The following is a 19,345-nucleotide window of genomic DNA, read 5'->3' as shown; positions in this document are numbered from 1 at the left end:
ACGGGTTCTTCTTCACCAAAGTATGCGGCGATCATCCACCACTGTTGTCATCCGAGTTCCCAAGCTCACCAGTCAATTCCTTTTTTCTCAGAATGTACCCGACTGTTGATTTTGCTACTCCAAGCATGTCTGCTATCTCTCTGATGGATTTTTTCTTTTTTTTCATCCTCAAGATGTTCTGCTTCACCTCAATTGAGAGTTCCTTAGACCGCATGTTGTCTGGTCACAGCAACAGCTTCCAAATGCAAAACCACACACCTGTAATCAACCCCAGACCTTTTAACTACTTCATTGATTACAGGTTAACGAGGGAGACGCCTTCAGAGTTAATTGCAGCCCTTAGAGTCCCTTGTCCAATTACTTTTGGTCCCTTGAAAAAGAGGAGGCTATGCATTACAGACCTATGATTCCTAAACCCTTTCTCCGATTTAGATGTGAAAACTCTCATATTGCAGCTGGGAGTGTGCACTTTCAGCCCATATTATATATATAATTGTATTTCTGAACATGTTTTTGTAAACAGCTAAAATAACAAAACTTGTGTCACTGTCCAAATATTTCTGGACCTAACTGTATGTAGTACCCAGCCACAGCCACTATACACTTGACAGCTGTACTGTGCAGCTCCGTAACAGAGGAATTCGACTGGCAGCGGTCTCTGAGACAGTGGCTTGGCGGAGGTGCCAGGAATTACACCCCCACAGATCAGACATTGATAACCTAACGATAGCTCATCAATAGAGAGGAGCGGGCCCGTGGATGCTCAGGTTCTGCATGTTCAGCTGACCTTGAGGCCTCCTTCACAAATTCATGTCTCTGGTACATGCGACATGTTTTGGCATGTACAGGGGACACGGACTCACGTAGACCTGTTAAAACCAATGGGTCTGCGCACACGTCCGTTTGGGGCACACGTGTCAGTGTGCTCCATGCAGTGACATGTCCATTTTCTGCCCGTAAGCATGGGTGACAGACCACACACACTGATGTGAACCGTGCATGAATGACAAATCTACTCAGGCATTCATGCAGAGGAACAATTACAATGTTCTGGAATGGCCATCCCAGTTCCCAGACCTGAATATCATTGAAAAGCTGTGGGACGATTTGAAGCGTGCGGTCCATGCTCGGCGACCATCAAACTTAACTGAACTGGAATTGTTTTGTAAACAGGAATGGTCAAATATACCTTCATCCAGGAACTCATTAAAAGCTACAGGAAGCGACTAGAGGCTGTTATTTTTGCAAAAGGAGGATCTACAAAATATTAATGTCACTTATGTTGAGGTGCCCATATTTTTGCACCTGTCAAATTTTGTTTAAATGCGGATTGCACATTTTCTGTTAGTACAATTTCAATCCAGAAATATTACTGAGTCCATTATTAGATATATGAAACTGAAATAGCTGTTGCAAAAATCCAAATTGTTATAAAGAAAAAAGGTTAACATTAATAGGGGTGCCCAAAGTTTTTCTTATGACTAAACTTATAAAAGCACTGCTTTCTCTGCCTCAGCTGTTGCTTCTGGGCCTGCTCATTATGCTCATGCATATTCACTGCACTCACCGCGGACCCAGAAGTAAGAGCAGCGCCGGAGACAGGCAAGTATACCAGCTCATGCTGTCTATGTGCTATCCAGATGTCACACAGATAGCACACACATATTGACGTGGCCCATGGACAGTGCAAAACGTTAGTGTTTTGCATGGACATGTGAAGGCAGCCTTAGATAAACTTCTCTTTTGGATCAGAACCTCATTAGAAGTCACTGATTGGGCAGTTCATGTTTCCGCCCATACAACCAGCCATAAACTGCACTTCCGGGGCAGCAAGTATTTTGTTTGTACCCACTACACCCAATAACGCTGTTTTTACCCCAGTGAGCCATTCAGAGACTGCAAGTGGCTCGTACTGGGCTGAAATGTTTCGGTAAGAAAGTGGTACTTTAAAGTTTGAATTGGCTCATCTCTACTTCTCAATGTTAAGGTCCTAGACAACCCATTTAAGACCTTGCATGTTAACCCATGAACCTTAGCCTTCCTACTAAACAATACAGATAAAATAAATGTATTTCAATAAAAGGTATTACTTAGTAATGTGTATTTTTGTGAGGTTATACAATTGTCAAGAATTTTAAAATTCACACTAAAAAGCAGGGCTGTGGAGTTGGTAAGCCAAACCTTCGACCCAGACTCAATTTCCCTTGCACCGACTCAAGACTCCCACATATATTGCTTATAGTTAAGTGAAAAATGTATTGCAGTACAATGTGAACATCAGACATTTAATCATTTTTATGATACAATAACCAAGAGTTAGATAAAATATATTTATTGGAATACAACTTTAGAACACAAAAAACTAATAAAATTGTATATATGTAATACTAATATATATATATATATATATATATATATTTTACACAAGATATATGTAATCTACTGTATATTACATATTGTATAACATTTACAATTACAGTTTGTGTTCTAAAGTTGTATTCCATTAAATATATTTTATGTTCTAAATATCTTGATTATTGTATCGTAAAAATGATTAAAATGTCTGATGTTCACATTGTACTGCAATACATTTTTCACTTAAATGTAAGCAATATACTAAATGTTAATGTAAATAACTATGTAATACACCATGTAAGTGGCAAAAAACAGTTTTCAACAAAAACATACTAAACATTTGTGCAGTCTATGAATTTGTTCTAAGAAATAGAATTGCTTCCATCAGATCCTCCTTCATAGATTACCTAAATCTGACCTAATAATGTTAAGGCTAGAGAACAACCTCTCTACACTAACTTGGGTTGGAGGCAAAGCCGTAACCACATGGGCAACATCTCTAACAATTTCCGGGTATAAAGGAATTGCCTCATGCACAGTCAGTTTTGTGAACGGTTGAATTTTTCTATTTCTTTGAGAGCAAGTGAATTTTACTGAAATCTGGTCAATCTGCTGCTATAGCAGACGGAGTGAAATCTTTTTCCTTGCGGCAACGCTTTGCCTGCTCCATGTCATCCAAATACTTGTCAAAGTTAAACTCATTTGATGAGGATAAAGATATGGCAGCAGTAGCACTGTCAGGACCCAAGTCCTCTTGCGCCTGGCAGTCCTGTAGCCGGTCATCCTAACTGCTACCTCACTCAAAAGCTTCTTTTCCTTTAGTAAGCTGTTGATCAAGCAATATACGATGACTTTGGTCCACATAAACAGCTGCCAGAAGAATTTTATTTTTCTATAGCTGTGTCTCGCTCAGTTTCATTGAAGCAGAAATGCCATCTGTGATTAAACCTCCTCTTTGGGACAGGTAAAATAGCAAGTTCTTCCACTCCCTTATGAAAATACCAGGAGTTAAATCCTCAGCTTGTAATTTTTTAGTCAAGGTAAATGGGTGATTAAGCAATTCCTTCAATTCAGCTACCTGTGTCTATTGACCTTCATTTAAGGTTACTTGAGGGTTCACCATATCTATAAGAAACGATTTTAGTTAAAGCAAATCGCTCAGTCATTAAATAAGTGCTGCCTCACCGAGTGGCCTGATCGACAATTGCCCCTTTCCCAGCATATCTCTTCAAGATGGAATCAATTTTAGGGGCTCTGGCGGCAATAATCAACTTCCTCACTTCTCCAATCAGATTTCCAGCATGTTCGCCCAGTTTCACACATCCGGCTTCTTGCCGGGTTAGCGGATGTGGCGCACACCAGTACAGTACGATACAGTACTGTGGCAGCGCCACAACTTCCGGGTCACATAATACGGTCACATGAAAGCATGTGACCATAGTTTGTCGCGCTGCCACTGTACTGTATACACTGTACTGGAGTGCGCCGCATCCGCCAAACCGGCGAAAACACGGATGTGTGAAACCAGGGTCCCTCTTGCAGACTATCTTATTGCCAGCTTCAGTATGTGCTGAATATGAAAGTGTTTTGAAGCCGCTTCAACAAGATCATCCTAAAGTATCATTTTGCTGTTCTGTTGTAATATCTGTTTGTTCCTCAGTTACATGAACAGCACTGTGGCCTTCCATCTCACACATACTAAATCCTAAATTTTCTTCTAGTTGTTCATTACTCTCATTCATCAGATAATTGTACTTAGGTTTGAAGCATTGTCCGTTACAATGGCAAGAACCTGTTCTTTTTTGCGTTCCTAATCTTGCTGAACTTTTTCCCACTAAGGCCTGGAGAAACTGGCTGATGTGATGAGCTTAAGGCTATGTGCGCACAGTGCGTTTTTCGGGTGCGGTTTTTGGCCTCAAAACTGCATGACTTTGCTTCCCCAGCAAAGTCTATGAGTTTTCATTTTTGCTGTCCACACACAACTTTTTTTAAGGTGCGTTTTTGAGCTTGAAAAAAAAAAAAAAAATGGACATGTCAATTCTTTCCTGCGTTTTTCCCCCATGCAATGCATAGGAAAAACGCAGCAAAACGCAGCCAAAAACGCACCAAATCGCGGTAAAAACGCATGCGTTTTTTTGACGCGGGTGCATTTTTTAGCGGCCAAAAATGCAGCGTCAAAAAAAAAAAAAAACCCCCGCAGTGTGTGAACTTAGCCTTACCATCTTTTACTGCCAGTGTCTTGCTAACAATTTCTTTCTTTCTTGTCACAAACATATCGAACATGATGGCAAAATTCAGTGAAATGCAGTGACTCCGGGCATCCCAGCAAAGGCAATGGGTTTCAAGATAGGACATTCAGACAGCGTTTTGTGAGGATCCTCACAAAGAATCAGCATGTCAGTTTTTGTGGTGTTTCTAATCTGCTTTTGCTATTGAAAGCATTATCTACGAGCTCAGAAACCTTTCAGGTGATGCGTTTTTTTTTAAAAAGCCGATCTGCTTTTGCAGCTGAAAAACGTATCCTCAAAAAACGCAGAAAAAATGCTGTGTGTGAATGCAGCCTTACATCAGGAATAGAACAGCCATTTATAGGACATTTCATAACTTTCCCAAATTCCTATGAAAAAAATGTTCATTGCACTACTGTCCCCAAAGCATTTTATACCGACTCAGACTCCACCAAAAAGAGATCCGACTCAGACTCCTCAGCGCTGCTAAAAAGTTAAAGATTTGCTATATTTCATGCTAAGCCAGACTCTCACACTAATTGGGTTTTCTGGTATAGGAGGAAAGGCAAGCAATTTGAGAGATACACAAATTAAAATCCCATTACAAGGTGTTGCTTCCCCCTTCCCAAGGGGAAAAGGGGGGGGGGGAATACAGTAATGCATGTATAATGCATGTGTGACGCCCTGGGCAAGCCAGGGGTCACGGGTCACAGGTCACAACACCACCACACCCCACACTCCAGGTAGGCACATCACAGCTAAACTACAAATCCTTGTTGCCTTCCTCCAGAGGCTGATGATTCACACCAGGGGGTGGGCCAGGCGGTTGGCTCCGCCCACCAAGGAGATCACAGTTCTGGAGGCGGGAGAAACCAGGCAGAGTAGCCCAGGCAGGGCTTATGTGAGCAGTTAGCTCAGGGAAGAGCTAGAGAGTAGCCCAGGGAGGGCAAGAGTAAACAAGTAGTGAAAGTAGAAAGGTGGTAAAGGAGGAAAGCAAGTGAGGTGACAAGAAGGAAGGAAAGCCTGAAAGGTCCAGCTTTGTGTAGGGCCAGAACAGCAAGGTCAGCGACGGCGGTGACCGTCTGGAGTGGGACCGTTTGGAAGTTCCTGGAAGGACCCCGTTGGCTGTGTGCCCGGTGGTCTGGAGCAGTGTTCCGAAGGACAGTCAGCACCAGGGCAGGGGCCTCTCGGACCCCGGCAAGGCTAGGAGTCGCCAAATTTGCCGAATCCGTCAGTGAAGGGGACGTAGATCCCCCAGCAACCAAGTCCCGATTGAAGGCAACAGCCCAACCTGAAGCAGAGAGACGCCGCCACCGCCAAGGCACCAGTTTCTCAGGGCCAGCGCCTGCGGGCAAAGTGTAGAGCTCCTCCGGCCCAGATTGTAGTCGGGGAGCGGGTAACCGGAGGGAATCCACCGCTACCACAAGTCAACCATAGGTGCAAGGAAGAGGGACATCACCGTCACCTACCGGGAGTGCAGGTGCAGCCGTCTGTGGGACCGTCCTACCAGCCGTTTGGTTTACCGTACAAACTGTGTCCGTGTCTCAGGCTGAGTGAGTACCACAGTGCCGCAAGGCACAGCGCTGCTCCCGCGTCCCTGCGCCCACCAGGCCCCGCACCTCACAAACCATCACCGGGCCCCGGGATCACCAACCCCTGCCCACGGAGAGGCAACACAACACCTGGCTGCTCCGCATCACTATCCCCGGGATCCCCGCATTGAGCAGCGGTGGTGAAATCACCACAACCGTGGGTGGCGTCACGAACTATAACAATCCCCGCACCCAACAAGCCCCTTTCACTCACGGGCGAGGAGTGCCGCTCGAGAAACCCCCGGGATCCGGCCTACGGCTCGAGCCACCACTGAGCAGCGGCCGCCGGACCCGAGCAGAAGGGGGCGAGCGCGGTGTGCCGACACCCTCCTCCCCGCCCGCGACAACTTGGCGTCACGAACAGGATCTTACCGCTCTGCCGTCTGGTAGAGGTGCGCCTTGTTACCGCCGGAGGTATCCGGCAGAAAAATTGCAGAAGCCGCCATCTTTGGCGCGAAAAGTTCCCGCTCGAGCGTCTTCTCGAGCAGTAGAGGCGCGAAGGCCAAGACCCCGCCCCGAGAGAGGAGGGGCCGAAAAGAGCTAAGGGGGATGCGATGGCGGCTGGCCGCATGTAGCTGCAGCCATAAAAGCAGGGACGCCAGGACTCTGCAGACTGATTGGGTTCCTGGAAAGCACAATTGCCAAGATGTACAACCCAACTCCCAACGAGGAAGCCCCCGCGCCCGGCGACGTGGTTGAGGGACCGGACCGTCCCGCTGAGTAACCGTCTGCAGGCTCATATGCAACTCCTCCTGGAGGAGTGGGAGACCGACATGGCGGACGTGGTGGCTGCTATGTGGCGACGCGAGGCAGAAGGGGATTTGGAGGAGCGGGTAAGCGACCCACGCCCCTGTATTCCTGAGGGATCGGCCGTTGGACCTGAGGGGCCCGGCCGGCTTCCGCTCACCCTGCCTCTCTCCCCTCTACCCCTGATAGTTGCTGCCGCCCCGCCATTAGGCCCGCTACCTGCCCAACCGGTAGCGATACCCTGCCCAGCCGCTCCGGCGGACCAGCCGGCTGCCGACGATCGGGACGTCCCTGAAGTACACCAGGGGGAACCGCTAGAACCGCGGCCCCTTAACAGCATTGTGCCAGAAGCCCCGGCAGTGATGGTGCCAGGCCCCGAGTCCGGGACCGTGGCCTGGATGAGGGCCCAGGTGATTCAGTTCCACCAGCGCCAGCAGGAACAGATCTGCAGGATGATGGAGCAGTGGACCAACGAGGTGGAAGAGCTGATTACAACTGCCCCGATGTGCGGAGGGGAAATGGATGTAGCAGAGTCGACTAGTGACCCACGTCCCTATGTCCTACCAGGACCGGCCGCTGCGGCTGAGGGGCCCGGCCTAGTCTCGGCTTATGCACCGCCCTTACCGTTACTGATGAGGCGCCCCAGTGTAAGCTCGCCTAATATGCTGCTCCGTGCTACTGCGGAAGGGTCTGAAATGCTGGATGTCAGGAAGCTGCGACAGCTGGCGGCAACCCGCCTGACGCAGGGACAAGAGATGACGACTCCTGCCCTAGCCTCGGGTCCGCTGTGGAGTGCGAAGAGGCAGGTGAGCGTACCTGTTGTGTAGGAGACCCTGTGGTTGTTCATAATCCGTGTACCGGTGGAAATGGGTACCGGGTGCCCCTGTCACCGCGGGCATGTCAGTGCATGTTGGATATGCTGGTGGCCGAGGATGGGTCCGCCGCAGCCGAAGAACCGGAGTAGGGCAGCGGACGCCCGCAGCACCGTCCCCGTTGGGACCACCACAGTTTGTTTGTTGAAAGTTTGAAAAATGATAATTACCGAGTTTTCACCAGATTGTCTGTTGTGATTGAACCGGCCGGAGCCGGCACCGTTGTCCCCGTGGGGACCGTTTAAAAATGCATGGGAACTATCCATGGACAAGCCCGTGAACTTGCAGGGCAACCACAGACGTTAGTGGCTTGTAAATATGTTGGTTACCGTTACCGTTTTCCGCAGGCCGCCTCCGGAGAGGCAGGTTGGAGGGAGGGCCCTCAGCAGAGCAGGCTGGGGCCCAGCCACCAAAGGAACCGGTGGCTACCCTCTGGAGGGAAGGACAGATCCCGCTCGGGTACCGTGTGCTGGACTGTGGGTCAAGGGGTGCTGCCTGGGCTTTAGGGGCAGCATCAGGGCCAGGTTGCTTGGGTGGGAGAGAGCGGAAACCGTAACCGTAAACCGTTGCAACGTTTAAGAAATGTGCCTCCCGTCTTGGGAAGAGTTATAAAAAATGTATATATGTTGATTTTTCCAAATGTTATCTTTTTCAGAAAAATAAAACCGGTGTAGGACGGCAGCCCGCGGACGGTCTGCATTTTGCTAAGGGGGAATGTGACGCCCTGGGCAAGCCAGGGGTCACAGGTCACAACACCACCACACCCCACACTCCAGGTAGGCACATCACAGCTAAACTACAAATCCTTGTTGCCTTCCTCCAGAGGCTGATGATTCACACAAGGGGTTGGGCCAGGCGGTGGGCTCCGCCCACCAAGGAGATCACAGTTCTGGAGGCGGGAGAAACCAGGCAGAGTAGCCCAGGCAGGGCTTGTGTGAGCAGTTAGCTCAGGGAAGAGCTAGAGAGTAGCCCAGGGAGGGCAAGAGTAAACAAGTAGTGAAAGTAGAAAGGTGGTAAAGGAGGAAAGCAAGTGAGGTGACAAGAAGGAAGGAAAGCCTGAAAGGTCCAGCTTTGTGTAGGGCCAGAACAGCAAGGTCAGCGACGGCGGTGACCGTCTGGAGTGGGACCGTTTGGAAGTTCCTGGAAGGACCCCGTTGGCTGTGTGCCCGGTGGTCTGGAGCAGTGTTCCGAAGGACAGTCAGCACCAGGGCAGGGGCCTCTCGGACCCCGGCAAGGCTAGGAGTCGCCAAATTTGCCGAATCCGTCAGTGAAGGGGACGTAGATCCCCCAGCAACCAAGTCCCGATTGAAGGCAACAGCCCAACCTGAAGCAGAGACGCCGCCACCGCCAAGGCACCAGTTTCTCAGGGCCAGCGCCTGCGGGCAAAGTGTAGAGCTCCTCCGGCCCAGATTGTAGTCGGGGAGCGGGTAACCGGAGGGAATCCACCGCTACCACAAGTCAACCATAGGTGCAAGGAAGAGGGACATCACCGTCACCTACCGGGAGTGCAGGTGCAGCCGTCTGTGGGACCGTCCTACCAGCAGTTTGGTTTACCGTACAAACTGTGTCCGTGTCTCAGGCTGAGTGAGTACCACAGTGCCGCAAGGCACAGCGCTGCCCCCGCGTCCCTGCGCCCACCAGGCCCCGCACCTCACAAACCATCACCGGGCCCACCAACCCCTGCCCACGGAGGGGCAACACAACACCTGGCTGCTCCGCATCACCATCCCCGGGATCCCCGCATTGAGCAGCGGTGGTGAAATCACCACAACCGTGGGTGGCGTCACGAACTATAACAATCCCCGCACCCAACAAACCCCTTTCACTCACGGGCGAGGAGTGCCGCTCGAGAAACCCCCGGGATCCGGCCTACGGCTCGAGCCACCACTGAGCAGCGGCCGCCGGACCCGAGCAGAAGGGGGCGAGCGCGGTGTGCCGACACCCTCCTCCCCGCCCGCGACACATGCAGTTTCCAGTGTTGCCCTGGATCATGTCACTAGCTGACTCACAACAGCATTGTGTGTGACTGGAAATCCCTATCACAATGAGACTCACAATGAGGCTCGAACTTACATTAGAGGAATTCATACCAAAGCAAATCACACCCATAAAAATAAAAAGGCTAGGGTGTACCATTATCAAAAGAAATAAATCAGGGAATTTGTATTTTGGGTAAGGGTTCCATTTAATTGTCTGAAAACCATTTGATACATAATGGAAGATTCACTCAAAATGATGACAGATGGACTTGTGTGAACCACATGCAGACAGCACCCTGGTTGAGGATGGTTTATTGAGCTTGCACAGAGCAGTACTCTATATACACGTCATGGGGTAGACAATTTATTTCTTGCCGGACTCCTCTTCCTTTGAAAGAGTCTTGACTATCTCCTCTTTCTTGGCCTGAAGCCTTTCCTCGCGGCGCTTCCTTGCCTCCTTTGTCTTGGATCTGCGAGCTTCTGCCTGGTCACTAAAATAAAGAGAAAAAAAAACATTTAAAAACATTAAAAACCATGCCAGATAATCACTACTGCCCAGCGCACCCTGGACACTAATGAGCCAAGCAGTGATCTATATTGTCAGGTTATTAAAGTGCACCAATTGCCAGGATTTTCGTATATAACCTAAAGCCAGTGCTATACTGGCGCTATCAGGCTGATTCTATACGTACCTGTAGTGGTCAGCTTGGATGTATAGGTTTTGAAACACAAGCACGTAATGGTTGTAAAATGAAACGAGGGAACGTTTGGGTCACTATCTCCATCCTCAAGGTAAACCAACATTATCCTTTTAATTAGAAAAGTATGCCATATATATCCACATATGTCCATAGGTTATTTATGTGATTTCCACAGGCTATATAACTAGAACCCTGTCACTACAAAACGCTGGTGCGTTATATTAACCAGGACTCAGAAGGTATCTCCCCTTCCAGTTACCCTTTTAAACACAATCCACTGTATTAATTTCAAAATAACTCACCTATCCCATCTATTTTTCAATAGATACCCATTTTGTTATCATTCAAGGTACCCACCATTGGTTACCACTAATGGATACAGGCACAGGAGCGCCTCTTGCACTGTATATATCTGAGGTACATATAATTTCTTTTATCTCATTTTGTTGTTTGTTCCTCTGTTTCTCCTCTGGTTCATACTTACTGCAGTCTCTCTCATATTGTACTTTAAGAATGATCCAAATTTCCATGTTAGCTCGCTGCATATGTATATATTGTATTCATCAGATGTCATTTTAACCCTATTACTGTGTATATTGCTTGTTTTTCATTATTGTTTCACCGTACCTGTATGTCGTTATTTATTCTATGTTCTCTTATTTTCACTATTTCAGCGACAACGTGAACAAGACCCATGCAGGGTCAAAACGTTGTTTTAGTTGCTCAATTCCCGACACCACCTACTGCCCTGTACCATATTTGTAAATAAACTTTGAACACTTCTTGCAAACTACTTCTGAGTGTGCGGTGATTAGAATTTATTGACTACGTGGGATTCTCATCCCCTCTACCAGCACCTCTATCCTGACTGAGTGCACGCCATACAGAATCTATAGGGGTTTGTTTTTTTTTATTGACAGCAGCAGCTGATAGCTGGGGTGAGGTTTGATAGCGATTCTCATCCCCTGCCTGCCCGTCCTCCCCCTATTATTTATACAAATTCTATTATAGAAGTGTTTTACTAATGGTTGTAGCTAGAAGGACCTGTGCTGACATCATACCCATGTGACCAAAAGGGACGGGGCCTTCGCCAACATAGCTGATAGCATGAAGCAACATTATTTTTCTGTTCACTGAGGTCCTGCCCCTTCTGGTCACATGGGTATGACCTGAGCAAGGTCCTTCTAGCCAACATTATAGCCCCGACCGTTTATAATGGAATTAGCATAAATAGGTGGAGGACGGGCAGGCAGGGGGCGGGAACCACTATGAATACCCACCCCAGACATTAGCTGATCAGCAGCTGCTGCCAATCAAAAAGCTATTTTACAAGCTTTACTTGCTTGTGTTTCAGAAACTATACATCCTAGCTGACAACTAAAGGTATGTATAAAATCAGCCTGATTGTGCCAGTATAGCACTGGCTTTAGGTTATATACGAAAATCCTGGTGATTGGTGTGCTTTAAATCTTAAATCATCCATGCACAAATTGGAAAAATGACTGCCCCATAGCATACTATCTTCTATGTGATAGATGTAGAGAATAATATAATATATATATTATATATATCACAGAAGTAGAAATAAATCTACCATTTTCTGCCTTAAAATGATTGGCAGCTTCATATGAACCCTGTTCTGAAGTCTAAGAATTCTGATAAGCCGGCTAATAAAAGCTCCCCCCCCTTCAGCATGCTGCGAGCTGGAAACCACGCTCTATGAACAGAGCATGAACTTACAGCATATGATTAGTGCCATTTATAATGGCTCCATAAGTAATTGTTTTTGAACGTTAAAATCCACCAGGGTCTGCTTTAGTTCGGAGTCACACTTGCGTATGAGGAATCGGTCCGATTCTCATGCCGGAGAGTAGGACAATTTCTCACTTTTCATTCTGTGCTGTCCGTGTGAAATTGTTTTTTTTCTTTGCAGCTATTAGTCACTTAGTCATATACAGGAGCATTTACAGTGTTCTCTGCTACATTATAGAATTCTATTTAGAAAAACAGATGTTACTAGGATGGTCAGTGTGCCACCCATTTTTTCTTCACACGCATAGACTTGCATTGGAGTCTTACGTGAGATACTCTTGAAATCGCAGCATGCTGCTATTTTTTTTCCCTCAGTACGATTTAAAGCTGAGAAAAAAAAAAGCAGATCAGAGCTGCCTGATTAACATTGGTTCAAGTGCAATAAGATTCTCAGATTGCACTGGTGCGAGTCAATTGCAAGTGTGACCCCGGCCTTAGGTGGCATTTATGTGTGTCATGTTTGAGCACAGACTGATGCATTGACCGGTCATGGCTGTCCAGACCTGAACTTAACAGGCTCTTTTTTTAGGAGGCTGTCAAGTTCGGGTCAGTAGACTGATAACTGTTGAAGAAAAAAGGAGCGCAAAAGGTCTTACTCAGGTGGAAGTCTGGGTGACCATGGAGAAGGGAGGCTCACCTTGTCAGGTTGTGAGAGTCACAACCAATATGACTGTTACAATACATGGCTGCAGCAGCCCAACATAGATGCAAACTAAGTGGTGATAAATATGGTTAAACTGCACTGCTGTGCGGGAAAACAGTGTCCAGATAAGGTTCTCCCGCACGGTAGCGTGGTTTAACTATTTCTACGACCACTTAAGAAAAAAAAAAAAAAAAAGACAGCTGGTCTGGAAGTATGAATACGACATATCTATGCACAGATGAGCCATGCCACATACCCCTCCAACTCAGCAGTTTTGGCCGCTTTACCTACTTTTAGAATGAAGACCACAGAATGTTCAGTTTTCTTGCCCTACACTTTAAAAGTCCACAAAAAAAATTCCAAGTGCGATTGCACAAGTGTTTCTGGGATATTTTATTCACTATATGGTAAAACTGATGTGTCAGGTGTGATGTCTCAAGTCGGTATGAGTTCGTAAACACCAGACATGTATAGGTTTACTTTTATCTAAGGGGGAGTGGGCGTTCTGATCGCCTGTTAATGCATTCTGCAGCGACCAATAAACATTTTAGCGTTTGGTTAACGGCAAAAGTGTTTTAATCAGAATAACTGATTTTATATTTTTATAGATCGGGCATTTCTGAATGCAGCAATGCCAAATGTCATTTGAACTTTTAGGTTTTTTTAATTTTTTAAAACTTTAAACTATTTTACTAGCCCCCTAGAGGGCTATAAGGATAAGCAGTCTGATCGCTTGTGTATTTCTGTAGATCACAGCTGCAGAGATTTGATCTGCTGCTCTCCTATTACAGACTGTGCTCTCAGCAGTAAGAGCAAGTGAGTCATGATAGCTACAGGAGTCATCACATGACCCTGTGCTACATTGGGTAACCATCAGCTCCCCGTGATCATGTCGGGTGAGCACACGTTTACCGTGACAGGCATTTCCATCACATGACAGCGCGATCTAAGGGGTTAACAGGCATGGGTGGATTGCGGATCCACTCGTGCCTGCGAGGCACAAGTCAGCTGTTCAAATTAGCTGACATGTGCGGGGATCTCCGCTGGCTGCCCGCAGCGGCCGGCGGTGATTCCCCAGACATGAGCCATGATGTACCCAGTATGTGTCGTGAAGTGGTTAATGACTTTCCTTGATTTTAAATCTATTTTTTATTACCATACTTTTATGCAAAAGCATGCAGGTTCTGTATTTATACGCTGTTTGACACTAACTGAAAGGGAACGTTAGCGTGGTTGAGCAAATTTAAAGTTTAAGAACCTGCAGAAAGTTGCAATTTTTCACTACTGTCATGAAGGGGCAGTATAAAAACCATCTCTAGAGAGAAGTGTTACAAGCAAAGAAACAGCAACACAAGCTTGGAGCACATAAGGCAAAGCATCCTCGAGAAGAATTGACAATTGATAGTCTCCCCTCTTACATTCATGAAACCATTTCTAGTTTCTGCAGCAGATACTTACGCCAACATCTTCTTACGAGCCTTGTCTGCCTTCAGTTTGTGGATGTGCTCCATGAGAATACGCTTGTTCTTAAACACGTTACCCTTGACCTTTAAGTACAGGCTGTGGTACCTGTAAAACAAACTTCCATTAACTAAATGTTCCCATAACCTTGTAATAGTTACTAATACTATAATAAGTTATTGTATTGCAGATTACAACAGCAAAGCCTGCATATTACTCACGCATACGAAGTGATGATTAGACAAAGTGAACACATCCCATTCCCAACACTGAATTTTACAACCTACTTCACAAGGTAAGTGCAAGAAGTTGTGGATTAGTGAAAGAATGGACAAATGGCAACCGCATTGGGTCCCTATGCAAAGCTTTCACACACAGGATCCAAAAATACAAGGCGAAAAGTTATATCTGATCACAATCACTACAATGATGCCCTGTAAGCTTAAGCAGTATAGTATATAATCTATGTAAACTGATTGTAACAACCGAGAATTCATTCATCACAACAGAAATCACATTAAAGAAACTTACATAAAGTTTTTTTCTCCAAATTTGTGTATATAGTGTCGTATGTGTTACCCCTTCAAGACCCATGTCTCCACCACCCCAAGATGTTTATCCTCCTAAATGCCACAATTGATATAGATTACAATATTTAGGAGGCAGGGAGCTCTCTTTTCATGACCGAAACTCCGGGGTCATGTGCACTGAGCCGAAATTCAGTGTCTGGTGGCGATGGCAGCGGAGAGGTGAGAGATCATCCTCTGACGCTGCGTATTCATTAGCATGTTAGCACACTCACAGGGTCTAGGGAAGCAACGCCCTTGGAACTAGTCCCTGCGCTCATTAGCATGATAAGATTTTCAGAAATACTTTTTCTAAAGATCTTTATCTATGCTAGTGTATACAGGGACGGTTAAGGCCACATCTCACTAAGCAACATCGCTGACGACACACAACTTTTGTGACGTAGCAGCGATGTTGCTAGCGATGTTTGGGTGTGTGACATCCAGCAACAACCTGGCCCCTGCTGTGAGGTCGTCGGTTGTTGCTGAATGTCCTGGGCCATTTAGTTGTTGCTCTCCCGCTGTGAAGCACAGATCGCTGTGTGTGACAGCGACAGAGCAACAACTGAATGTGCAGGGAGCCGGCTTCTGCGGACGCTGGTAACCAATGTAAATATCGGGTAAACAAGAAGCCCTTTCCTTGGTTACCCGATATTTACCTTCGTTACCAGAGCCGCCGCTCTCACACTGCCAGTGCCGGCTCCCTGCACACATAGCCAGACTACACATCGGGTAATTAACCCGATGTGTACTGTGGCTAGGAGTGCAGGGAGCCAGCGCTAAGCGGTGTGCGCTGGTAACCAAGCTAAATATCGGGTTGGTTACCCGATATTTACCTTGGTTACCAAGCGCAGCATCGCTTCCACGCGTCGCTGCTGGCTGGCCACTGGTGAGATCTGCCTGTTTGACAGCTCACCAGCAACCCGTGTAGCGATGCTCCAGCGATCCCTGCCAGGTCATGTTGCTGGTGGGATCGCTGGAGCGTCGCTTATTGTGACGGTACCTTAAGGCAGGGATTAGCCATATGCACCCAGAACTGCTCTTGTTTCTGGGTGCATATTGCACCTGACAGGTTCCCTTTAAATTACATTTACTTCTATTTGAATAGCTTTCTAAAGAATATGGGGCTTAATTCATCAATGTATTTGCCAGTTTTCTGGAATAAAAAACTGAAACGTTACAACATTTCTGCACAACTCAAAATGTTTATAACTTGGCACATTCATGCCAGTCCCACCAAAGTGGGTGAAGGCCAGATGAGGCCCACCTGTCAAATTCATCATATGTGCCACAGAAGTAGGACAAGTTACACCACCACCTGCTGAAGTAACATTTCTGGCGGCACACAACGAATTTGGCACACCTTACATTAAGATGTGTGTGTAATACACCAATCCTAATGAATCGGGGCCAAAGTGTGAGAGCAAAAGTCACCAAAGCTTAACCTTTTATTCTGGAAGTCCATGGTGACCCAACATCACATGGGAGAAGAAAAATATTGAGATATTATTTTGGGCACAATTATGAAGGCAGAAAAACCCTGTCAAGTAGACTTACATGTGCCTGTCAATTTTCTTGGACTCACGATAACGACGGAGCAGACGGCGAAGAATTCTCATCCTCCTCATCCAACACAGCTTCTCAGGCATACGAGCATTAGCAGTACCCTTTCTCTTACCTGTAAGAAAATTGTAACGTTTGGTCATCTGGAAACAGTTGTACCAACTTTATGATTGCATTTTTCAAGGGAGACAGACAGATACATGCTGCACGATCCACAGGCAGCATGTGCAGACACTGGCTGTATGATTTCAGTTATACATGTTTAAATCTGACACGCTACACCATTATATAAAACAGCAGTTAAAACCCGACTAGCCCATTGTGTGGCCGAGTCTGCGGCGGCTCCTACATGCCCACTGACAGATCTGTGTGCGCGAGTAGGGATACACTGTCACTCCATGGCAGCAAAAAGCCACTAGGAACCACCATTTACGACTAGTCTCCCATGCTGCCTGGTCCACGGCGGCTTTTAAACTATACCTCTCTCTGAAATGACAGTGTTTTAGGATTGAAACCTATATGGATGGAATCATGCTGCCAGCGTCTGATACATGCTGCCTGTGGATGGGCTGACAGGTTCCCTTTAAAGTAGGGCGTAAATCGCCACTAAAAAAAGGGTATACCCACAGACATGTAGTGTTGTATAAAATCAATAGACTAAATTTAGACTGGCCTAAGTCAGTCTTTGCCTGAAATACTCACCAATGCCCATATGTCTGCCCTTTCTACGTGCCAGGGTGTTCTTGCGACAACGAGCACGAGAGTGGACGGTCACTGGTTTACGGATAATCAAGCCATCCTTAACCAGCTTCCTGATTTGCTGACCTAGAAGGAAAATGAATATAGGGTTAAGCAAACCTCACCAATCCTAGGTGTTCACAAAATGAGGATAGCAGAGAGGATGCTTACGGGAATTGGCATTGGCAATCTCATTGGTTTCATTTGGATCCAGCCATACTTTTTTCTTGCCGCAGCGCAGCACGCTGGAGGCGAGCCTCTTCTGCAGTCTGAGCATACTACGAAAAGGAAAGAACAATGTTACTGAATATACAGCAGATTCACACGATCCTGAAGGAAAAACTGCTAATCCACATTCATTTATCACAGATCAAAGACCATTGTACAACCATTTCTGAATGTAGAGACAATTAGCAACAGAGTTGACTGGCAGCCACTTTTCCCAGGTTTATCAGGGGCAAAATCTGCACTCAAATATCTGGCCAGTCGCCATCTCATCTTCAGCATAAAAAGAAAGGAGTAAAAACCCATCTAGAAAACAATGTCATGGAAAGTGATATATAAAACTAAACAAGTCTAACCGGCCACAAGAAAGGCAGACAGCTACATACTGGGCAGATCTAAGAACATGGCTAGATTACTGGCTGATAGATCAGTGGGTCTCCTACCTGTGGTCCCCAGCATGCTGGGACTTCTAGGCTTGCAAGAGCCAGAGGGCTACAGGTATAAAAAAAAACAAAAAAAAACAACTTTCATAGCCATCTACGGGAAAAGACATACCGCTCAGACATGATGACCCCAACCCATTAGACCGGTCAAACAATGTCTAATGTGTATAAACACTAGTACCACCCAGCACAGGAGTGGTGTGCTAAACAAACACAAACGCTAAGCCACGTGGGATGTCAGCAGAGAAAGATGTCAGATATATCACATCTATGGCCAGTTTTAGAGATAGAAATTAAGCCAATCGGATGGACCGCATGATGCTTTGGTCACATGGCAGCCCTACTCCATTCACACAAGCCTGAGACCATGAGGCTGGGATTAATAAGGCCACACTGATCACACCATTTATTCCAGGAACAATCTAATTGTAATCTGCTACTAACCACCAGAGGGCACAAACCTGGAGGGGGTTCACCATAATTAATCATTAGTACCTGAGGGACCACGATCGGATCAGATCACATCACACAAGGCAATGGATTAGTTCAGGTAAAAGTGTATTGGGGTCTGCGGGGCCCGCCTTCATCGTGTACTACCGGATCCACACCGCCTACATGTGATTGGGGTCCACAGTTACTGGGAAATATGGGTAATGTCATTATTTAGGAAGGAACCTGCCACTTGGGGGTGGGCTCATCCCGGGGGAAGTCATTGTACCGGCCAGGAGGCAGCCACATCTGCATGCGAGCGCGGCAGACACGGCCATCACCACAGGACGGGCCCCGGAGGCAGAGGCGCATGGCTGTAATGGGGTCTGCACAGCATCTGCCTCCCGGGGCCATATATAACAAGAGTCTGGTTCTCGTCTATGGCCACAGCCTGTCACATGTTAGCGGCCTGCACCGGGGCCCGGCCACATGCAGCACACGTAGTGAGGCCAGCACCGGCCCCGGTCAGCAGCACAGGCCGCCTATGAGCCGCGTCCATGGCCTCACTAGTCCACTACGTGCCGCACACCGTGTCCTCTGCCCGTTTTCTCGGCCTCCCCAGCCCCTCACCTCATGGCGGCAGCTCAGCTCCAGCTCGGAAAGGAAAGGAAGTCGCTCGGTCAGTACCATTATCACAAGGGGGTGCACCCACCGCGGATAAAGGGAGGTGCTAAACTCAGTATGAAGTCACACTATTCTCTTAGCCCTGAAATACAGCTCAGAAGACACTAATATTAAAATAAAACACGTGAGAATAAAAATGTACATCCACAAGCAGACTATAATGAAAAAATTGTACCGTAAGTGCACCCCTACGTTAGACAAAGTGGTTTATTCCGGAAACCACGCATGCGCATTAAGGGATCTACGGCTCACAATCACGTGGGCGGAGAAATGAAAAGTGTAAAATGGCGACCTGGTGAAATGAAGT

General features: G+C 46.9%; 1 protein-coding gene across 1 annotated transcript; it reads right to left on the bottom strand.

The window, feature by feature from the left end:
• Positions 1 to 10,042: 10,042 nt before the first annotated feature.
• RPL19 (ribosomal protein L19) lies at positions 10,043 to 19,055 on the bottom strand. Its single transcript, XM_075350119.1, has 6 exons — positions 18,985 to 19,055; positions 17,429 to 17,535; positions 17,222 to 17,344; positions 16,514 to 16,634; positions 14,388 to 14,498; positions 10,043 to 10,264 (listed from the first exon to the last, which is right to left on the bottom strand). Exons 1-6 carry the CDS (start codon positions 18,987 to 18,989, stop codon positions 10,138 to 10,140), a joined length of 594 nt encoding a protein of 197 aa, XP_075206234.1. The 5' UTR covers positions 18,990 to 19,055; the 3' UTR covers positions 10,043 to 10,137.
• Positions 19,056 to 19,345: the final 290 nt, after the last annotated feature.

This window comes from Anomaloglossus baeobatrachus, chromosome 5 (assembly GCF_048569485.1).
Source record: "Anomaloglossus baeobatrachus isolate aAnoBae1 chromosome 5, aAnoBae1.hap1, whole genome shotgun sequence".
NCBI classification, from domain to species: Eukaryota; Metazoa; Chordata; class Amphibia; order Anura; family Aromobatidae; genus Anomaloglossus; species Anomaloglossus baeobatrachus.
The sequence above is the reverse complement of the archived record's forward strand: the minus strand, read 5'-3'. Positions and strand labels throughout refer to the sequence as shown.